At 32.9% G+C, this 9,345-nt stretch overlaps 2 protein-coding genes across 2 annotated transcripts in view; one reads left to right on the top strand and one right to left on the bottom strand.

The window, feature by feature from the left end:
* Positions 1-3,553: 3,553 nt before the first annotated feature.
* On the top strand, positions 3,554-6,448 carry HELRODRAFT_176020 (hypothetical protein; the record flags this gene model as incomplete). Its single annotated transcript, XM_009023373.1, has 4 exons — positions 3,554-3,771; positions 3,847-4,231; positions 5,309-5,445; positions 6,088-6,448. The coding sequence occupies 4 exons, from the start codon at positions 3,554-3,556 to the stop codon at positions 6,446-6,448; spliced, it is 1,101 nt and encodes a 366-aa protein (XP_009021621.1).
* The window catches only part of HELRODRAFT_101169 (hypothetical protein), a 6,719-nt gene continuing 3,707 nt past the window's right edge, over positions 6,334-9,345 (bottom strand). Inside the window, exons 4-7 of the mRNA XM_009023372.1 lie at positions 8,031-8,169; positions 7,305-7,424; positions 7,127-7,244; positions 6,334-7,034 (exon numbers count right to left, since the gene is read on the bottom strand). Of these exons, the coding sequence (XP_009021620.1) occupies positions 8,167-8,169 (3 nt within the window). The 3' untranslated portion in view covers positions 6,334-7,034; positions 7,127-7,244; positions 7,305-7,424; positions 8,031-8,166. The remainder of the gene's footprint in view (positions 7,035-7,126; positions 7,245-7,304; positions 7,425-8,030; positions 8,170-9,345) is intronic.

Raw genomic sequence — 9,345 nt, 5'->3', positions numbered from 1 at the left:
TACGACATCATCTTGTATTACAGAAATCACATGTCAGCTGCATACAAGTTAGATGATGATATTCTTAAACATATCATCAATAATATATATATATGGTCGTTATGAATTAAAATAAATGAAGAAGAGAATAAATTTATTGCAGTTTTAAAAAATCGAATTAACTATTCAAGTCAAAACAATTAAATAAACCTAAGCTACAATTAAACAAAGCACTATAGCAATATAGTGGAGCCAAAGAACCGTACAAAAATGGAATTGAAAAAGTTGTTAAAAGGAGAAAGTTTTAGAAATTTGTCCAAAGTTCTTAATTTGATTGACCGTTCAAACCATTTAAAAGGAGCCACATTTGTTATGCAGGTATACTTAAAAGTTATCTCCAGAGCTAGGTACGCCCAAAAATTCTCCTAATCGGTTCGATCTGTTGAATTTTAGATTGGTTCTGTCACGTTCTTCCCATTAAACACTTCACCGAAATCGAGAGTAGCATTGACGTCACACATTATACCCAGAATACAAGGAGATGCCTGTCAAGCACGACGCGCTCAAATCTGTTCGCAATACGTACATCAAAAAAGATACTAAATACGCATAAATATTATACAATTGCATGAAATAAATCTATTAAAAATAATTAAAATAAATACACTTTTGTAAAATAAATAAATATTTATTAATGAACTATAATTCTATAGAAACTAAGGAGTGAGACTAGACTTTAAAACGGTTCGATGGTGCGTTCGAGGGCCAGTATAGGATCATAAGTTTATGCATGATATGATAATGGGTTGTTAAAGTTGAACCATGCTAATTCTTTCTAGTTAATGTTAAAATAAAGATACTACATTTCTATATTTATTCTGAGTTTCAGTTTTATAAAAATAGTCAACGCGAAATAAAAGAAAATAACATTGATAACGGTGGCCTGCAGAAGTTTAAAAAATTATATTGATTCACATGCTTTCTAGTCAACGTTTCGTCAAACACTGGTTTGAATTTTAATCTAAAATTTAATAGTTATTATTGATGAATTGAAATTGTTTAAAACATTGTTATTATTTTCATCAGATACTTTGTATTATTTTTTAGAATAATCGATTTTTTAATTAATTTAGGTTTTAGCAGTAAAATAATTGAGAATCTTTGAAAAGTCAGATTTATATAAACAAAACATCCGGTTGGTTGAATAATGCTCTCTGGCTTACGCTCGCTCACTGACTTCATAAATTTAGTTTTTGCCCTCCATTCATTTTTTCTTTGTTTAAATTTAGTGATAAATCAAGTTTTATTTTCCGTAACGACAGTTAATTACTGAAGCCTAATTTTCAAGTGAGATTTTCTTTTTTTTAGTCAAGCGCATCATGATTCAAATAACATTTTCTTAAAATTTAGTGAAGCGCTCAACTTTTCCTAATTTTAAAGTATTTGAGCGATTTTCATTTAAGGGACCAGCTCGACCGCTTTGAATTTGGCGTTGACGAGGCAAAAATGAATTTTTAATTTAGTAATTGCAATATTTAATATTGGTCGTTCGCGTATTTTCAAATTTTGGCAAACGTAAAGTTTCAAGTCCAACGCAAATAATTATGCATGATGCTATAGCTGTAAAAAAGTTAATTTAATCATTAAATTTTAATGTTTGAAAGTTAAAAAACTAACCTAACCCTAACCTAACTTTTAAAAGTTTTAATTATTAAATAGCATAGCAATAGCATAGCAAACTATAGCATAACAAACATGCATAATTTACTGCATTGGGCATGGAACTTAATGTTTGACCCTCACAATCTCAAATACAATCAGGGATTGCTGTAGTATAGTTATAGGAAAAGACTATTATCACAAGACACTCAAAACTTTATCATTCACACAACTAGTTTTTATTTATATATCACCTCACTAAGTCATCATCTAGTCTATTAACCAATTACTCTATTAATTTGCCTTTTTATGTCATTACTTTATTTTATTTTCAATACTTTTCATGTTTAAGCATTTTTCTTTCTTTTTTTTATTTATTTATTTACTTATTCGTTTAATTTTATACTACTGCCTTGCATGTAGTAACAGTTTCTGCGTCTGCCAGATACTGATTTTTAAAGAATAATAATAAAAATACCTCCTGTGATCCCACTCTCACATGTTTGATTCTATATTCTAATATTTCGCTTTTTACTTCATTAAAGTTTTAATATCTTTTTACAATATAATTAGTATTGGTTTCTATTTTCTTAAAAAATCTTGAATCGGGTGTGTTGAATGTTTGAGTGACGGAAGGATATGCTGAAGGTAGGACAGTTAAGGCAAATTATTATTTTGATGAGAGATTTTAGTTGTTGAAGTTGTTGTGTAGTGAAACCAGACAGAAGAGAGCAGATATTTGACGTGTGAGATGGATGATGTCAAATAATTTTATACCTCTGATCTGAGACCATGTGAGGGAAGTGTGTGTTGTGTGCGTGAAATGACTGAAGATCTTTTGTGATGATGTTTTTTTTAGTCTTTTTTATTGCAGCTCTGACATACGCAAGAACCACTTACAATGATGTTGCATCTTTATTATGTCCTAAAGCAGCCATCTTCGCCACAAAGGCTGTTTATCCTTTTCACACAACGTACACATGTGAGTATATGATAGCCATTGAGATGTTTTGATTCAGCGAGCATTCGAACCACTGAGCCATCTCGCCAGCCAGCATCCGACAACTTACATCGTCTACCCATTTACCAGCCTTGTAAGAATGGACGGCTGGGTTGGCCGGGTGTTGGCTACCCGGATAAACCTGCAGAAACTGCAAGATTCAAACCCGGGTCATGGGAGTAGTAGACGGACACGCTAACCACTCGGCCACGAGACCCCTAGTGTTAGATATTAGGTTCTGTATTAAGCGATGTGTGGAGGTAATGCCTAATATTTTCATTTGATTCGTCAAGTGATTGATGGGTGTTCTGGATGTAATGCTATTTTCATTTGGCTATTTTGAATGATGAGTTCGAATGATTTTTTTTGAGGTTAAGTGGCAGATTGCATTGTTTTGACCTTGTGGTTAATAAGTTGAGTTCTAATTGTATGGTATTTGTGTTAGATGATGGGATGATAAGGTAGGTGTCGTCAGCATATGTGATGATTTTATTAGAACTATGATGGCCTTTGAGAGTTGAAGCATTGATGATGAAAGTTGAAGGTCCAAGGACAATTTTTGAACTATCTTAGAATTAATAGATAAGGTTGATGAAAGTTGTGGACAGAAAAAAGTGTAAACGTTTATTTTTTACTAGAACAATTCACTGCGTTGTTTATGCTTTGAATAAAATAATTCATGAATTATAGGGGAACACGCAGCAAAAAATTCACTATTTTTAAAAATGCTTTCTTGTATAAGTGCTTCCAAAACAAAATAGAATTCCTTTTTGCTATGAATCTTGTGGCACATTGCCTCAATTTTTGAGTGACCCTGTGGTGGAAAGCATTGAAACGAAATTCATTATAAACAAAAATTTATTGAGTTTATCAAATTATATTGACTAAAAATATTTTTCAGACATTAAATAAGCAATGGGAGAAGAGGCAATGTCACAGGATATGTACCACCTTATCTGCCATCCTCAAAATCAAACTCTCAGCCTTGACAATGCCAACAAAAGCGTCAGGTCTATTTTGCTTGCTGACAGTGCAGAAGGCATCACAAAAATTTTGCATGATGATCAATTTATAATCAAGGAAGAGGCTCAAGATGAAGACTATAGTGTCTTCTCAGAGTTCAGTTACCATCAGTCAGTATATCTGGTTCTTACTATTTAACTGTGTTTTTGAAATTAAGTAAATTGAAAATGAATTTGTTTTAACAGGTGTATACATTGTTCTTCAGTTTTCCTGTATAAACAGCAGTTGAAAAATCATTTAAAAAATGAACATAATGTTATGCCTATGAAGCTTAGCAATCACCAACCACAAAATATTTTGGCTACCTCTTCTGTTTTCAATGAAGTTACATCGATGCCATCGTATTCGTCACAACAAAGAAAAATATTTGCTTGTCACTTGTGTCATAAAAGGTTCTCGCAATCCTGCAACTTGAAGACACACATGCGAGTTCATTCTGGTGAACGTCCATTTGAGTGCACGGAGTGTGATAGGCAGTTCACGAACAAGGTCAACCTGCAAACTCATATGAGGACTCACACAGGGGAAAAGCCTTTCGTCTGCATTGTCTGTGCCAATCAATTTACTCAGGTAGGCATTTATACAGGTTTTATTCTTTAATGTTTTTCGTTAGGTTCACATTTCTTTTTTCATAATCAAAGCGGCTAGGCTTCTGAAACTGTGTGTCCTTATTCAATGTACTTATTCATGATCATAATAAAAGTTGGCTGAGATGTTAATTTTTTATGAATCAATCAATTTAATCTATAAATCTAATAATTTTTTCCAGATCAACAATGCATTCCTTTACTTTGAAATTGTGATAATTCATATTATTTCTTCCAATTTGTTTATAAACTCAACCCATATTTTTTTTTTTAAATTGAATTTCGCTTTTTGGAATAGTTTCCAGAAGTTTTAATACCATCTGTCATCTGTGTTTTCATTTTATATTACATTTCAAAAATTTATAACATATAGAATGCAACAATTGTAAGTTTTTTAAATAGCTTAGCAATTTTTTCCCTTGGATTCTCAACAATTTTTTGTGTTGGTCAGCTGTGCTTGACACACTTTTACTTCAACTCCAAAGTCTATGGCCCCAACAACACCTGGCACTGCATAGCTGGATTCAATTGCAAAGAGATACCTGCCTATCACATGCAATGTATGTGAGGCGTTGTTTACATACACTATGTGTTGTTGACGGAGAGTTGGAGTCAGATGAAAAATATCCGATTCTGGTCCCAAAAAATTCAGAGTCTGGGTAAAATTTCTGATTCCAACTCCTAGAAAAAATGTTTAACTTTTGCATCCTAATTTCACCATATGATCACTATTAAATAGAAAACACTTTAAATCAGTCAATGTAATTGTTTTCTTATTAAAATTATTATATTTTTAGGTTTTAAAATATTTGAAAAAAATTATGTGCTTTTATCGGCATTATTTAACATTAATTTTCTTTATTAAAGATAATTTCCTATTGCTACATGCTACATATTGCTACATCTTCCAAAAATTACCAACAGCTACAATAATTATAATGGGCATCTCACAACCAACTTTTATTATGATCTGCCTTTTGTTATGAGTGCTATAATAATTCTTTTAATAAATCATTAAAATTCGAATGTGCAAGAAATTTGAATTGATTTGTTATTGAAGGTGAGCAGTTTGAAGGTGCACATGCGCTCTCACACAGGGGAAAGGCCGTACTTATGTGGTCAGTGCTCGCGTGGCTTCACAAAATCGTCAGACCTCAACAGACACCTTAAGACGCACCTCGTCGAACGACCGTACAGGTTCATTTTCTTTTTCATCATTTGATCAGGTTGCGTCATTGTTCAGATAGATTTGATCGTACCTATGAACGCGCAGCTTGTGAATTATTTACAAGCCAACTGCGCTGCTATTATACTCATGTGTGCCCAAGTTAAATATGCATGGAAGTAATATGAACAGTAACATCAGTAACACGATCAGCAACAAACAACTGCTTGTCGGTGAGTCGGTGAGCCATTAAGAGAGGAAGTTATTAAGTTTCATAATAATTTAAAAAGATACTCTGACCTCAACTGACTATTTTGCGATTTGGCTAATGTCTAGGGATAGAACTCTTGATTCTTCCGTGCGATTTTGTTATAAAGTTTTCTACTGGCTTAAAGACATAGCTTCCATCATAAGAAATAGCAAACGAAACGTGCAGTCGCCATCAGTCTATCTGTGAAAGGTCTGTTATTAAGGACCTGGTCGAGTTAATAACTTACGAAAGTACGTAAAAATGATATAGGATTAAAAATTGAATGTTCATAATTTCAAATCTTTCTACGTGCACGCCGCATAATGAAATTAATTTCATGTACTTGATAATTTCATAACCACCTCCAACTTCGCAATCTCCGTGTTATATTACCGAAACTGAAATGAAATTGTACTTGAAACAGGTGCAAAGAGTGCCAGAGAGGATTCACGCAGATAAACAGCTTGCAAATGCACATGAGGCTTCACACAAATTATCGACCTTACACTTGCTTCATATGTGACAAAAGGTTTGCCAGAATCAGCTGCTTGAAAGCCCACACGAAGCTGCACACAGATCTGCTAGTCACCGATCAGGACATGGCAGCGCTGCAACAAGAGGACCGGGAGTCTAACAATAATGTAGAAGAAATCAACGATGACGACGATGATGAAATTGATGATGACTATATAAGGAGCTATAAGGAAATTAAGAGACGAATGCGAAACAAAAAGAAATACATGCAACTAAGTGATAAAATGGACATGACTCCTAGTGAAAACTAGCAGCATTGTGGCATGTTCATGCATTCCACATCTATGTATGTCTATTATGTATTTATTTGTGTATGTAGATATATATATGTGTGTGTGTGTGTGTGTGTGTGTGTGTGTCTATTGCGTGTGTGTGTGCTAGCAATTAGTAAACTTATTAGATTGTATATGTATTGTGTTATGGATAAAATGTTATGAATCTGTTCATTGTCTTTATAAATCATTAGCATATAAATTTGAATTTAACGTGAAAAATTAATGACAACAGATGTCGTGTCAATGGTTTGTAAATGAACGACTAATTGACTTTAATTAATTTTCAGACCGATCATTTGCAAATTATTGTTGTTTATAACCGTTTGGTTCTGTTGAAGCTTTAAAATTATAAACCATTTTTAAAATCTCTGTTGTTTTTAACGATGCGTGAATGTGGACGATGCGTTGACCACTTGGTACCTGCTGGTTCCTTTAATTCTTCTTCCCATGTTGTTCAGTGGATATCTGATAACAGGTTCACGTAAATGCAGCCCTCTTCTGTCCGGCGTGTAAGCTCTTATTTTTATCTTCTGCCTCATGTGGGAACAGACTGCCGCCCAACCTTCGAAAATTTAAATTTGAATGAGGAATTTAAAGTTGGATTTTGAAAGAATGAATTTGAAACATTATTAATGATTGAATAAAATGAAGCACCTAGAGAGGAGAAAACGACGTCTGCTGTGGCGTCTTTTACCTTTTCTATTTCTACTTCATATTCAACTCCAACCAACGATGGCAAGCACCTTCTTCTGTCTTCATCACCCAGAGGCAACTGGCCAAGTGTTTCAATAATAACTCAACTGAACAATTTTTAGTCAAATTCTCAACCAACCCCGAGTGCTGAACTTCCGACGTTACGACTATAAAAGTTGTTTGCAGCTTCTTCGTTGTCAAACACGTGCACAGGAATTGCTGATGAAGCGTACACAGCGAGATGGATTGCTTCTGTCCCCTGGACAAAAGAAATTTTAGACTTCAAAAAAAATTTTATGGCTTATTTTTATAACAATCACCATGCTACTACATATTTTTGATTGTAATAAAAATGAACCATAAGAATTTTGTACGCTTGAGAGGCAAGGGAATTCGGGCTCGCCAGCTAAGAAATTATATAAAAGATTCTTGACAAGTGTTGGATTAGATTGAAAGGTTTTTTACACCAAGCCGTGCTGTACGACAAAAAAAATCCCTCTTATGAAAAAAATAAAAATCCTTTATTGTATAATATATTCCTTCCAGCTGAAAATTCAGAGTTACGATTGAGTTTTAAAAAATTACCTCGAGGGTTGGTGAGTTTTAAAAAATTACCTCGAGGGTTGTACACCTTTTAAATGGTGAATGAGTCCTTCGTACTAGTTGTATGTAGCAACGACCAAATTTCATTATAATAGAAAACGATAGTTTAAAACGTATGCAAATTTAGTTCATGCTATGCAAATTTAGTTCATGCTAAGCAAATTTAGTTCATGCTAAACGTTCACAATGCCATTACAAACAACTTGAATAACCCAAAAAAAATCGGAACGTTTTCAAGAGAAATAATATAATTAAAAAAAACCTGCAAATATTCAAGTCTTGCCAAGCCTGACACCAACATAACTTGGCCAACACGCATGATGTGTATTTGTGGTTTTAACGCGCCTTTTGTTGAAAGAAATAGCAGTTCTGACTGATTCAACAAATTTATTATCTGTTCAAATTAAAAACATTTATGATTTATTCAAGTTAATGAATGATGGACACTTCAAAGTCAGTTCAAGATTTTATAAGAGATGTTTAAAAAACTCCGGGTTAAGTTTAAATAGTAATCTTGCCATCAGCACTCAATATTTCACTTGATTTGTCTTCCGTCATTCTTAAACATTTTTATCTCTCAGTTTTGTTTTCTTGAATGATTCAGCGCCAGTTTAATACTAAATAATAGGTGCCGTTTTCATCCTTTCAATGTTTTTACTACTGTTTATTCGTAAAGAAACCAAGCAAAAATTGTTTTTACATGTATAGTAAATGGCAGTACTCGCCTTTAAACATTAAATACGCCCAGAAAACAAAAAATGGTGTTTCTAAAAATATTTAAGTTGGACCCGTGTTTCTAAAAAATATTTGTTAAGTTGGGTTCGTTCTATAAGCTCTTTAGTTCAAACGACATTTCTAAGAGAGGTTTCACAAGGCAATAAAGTACTATTAACATAAAGACGAAAATATATTAAAAAAATGACACGGAGAAAAAATTTTTTTAGCACATTTTTGAAATTATTTCATTTAAAAAAATTGTTTTTTGACACGTTGTTAAACTATAAAGATGTTACACAAAACAATAAAAAAATTAAAAACATTTGGTTTTCATGGTTAAAAATGGCGCCAAACAAAATGAGATTCTCAATTTTTTCACATTTTGAAGACTAGTAGCTCAAAAAATTGAAAACAGATTCAAAAAACATTTTTTTTATCAATTAAGACTACCAAGTATTTGAAATATATAGCAAAACAATTATTTATTTTGAGATAGATTTGGAGCTATGACGCATCGAAAAAGTGAAAATTTAAAAAAAAATCAAATTTTTCAAAACTTTTTTGTGCAAGGAAAGCATCTTTTGATTAGGAACCATTTTTCTGTTATTAATTTGTTTCGTTAATGTGTACAAAAAATGTCAACACGGCAGTTTGAGAGATATGGCGCTCTACATAGGTACAAGTTTTGGAAAAAATTCCCTCAAAAGTTGAAGACTGGAGGAAGAAAAATCTTCATAACTTAAAAAATAATTGAAATATTCTTATAAAAATTGAGGTAGATTCTGTCAAAATTAAACAAAAAGTCGATGATCGGGCCTGGAGCATGGTTGAAGTGGGAGGTGGTTGACTGTTTTCGTCTT

The sequence above is a fragment of the Helobdella robusta genome, assembly GCF_000326865.2.
Source record: "Helobdella robusta unplaced genomic scaffold HELROscaffold_36, whole genome shotgun sequence".
NCBI lineage: Eukaryota > Metazoa > Annelida > Clitellata > Rhynchobdellida > Glossiphoniidae > Helobdella > Helobdella robusta.
The sequence above is the reverse complement of the archived record's forward strand: the minus strand, read 5'-3'. Positions and strand labels throughout refer to the sequence as shown.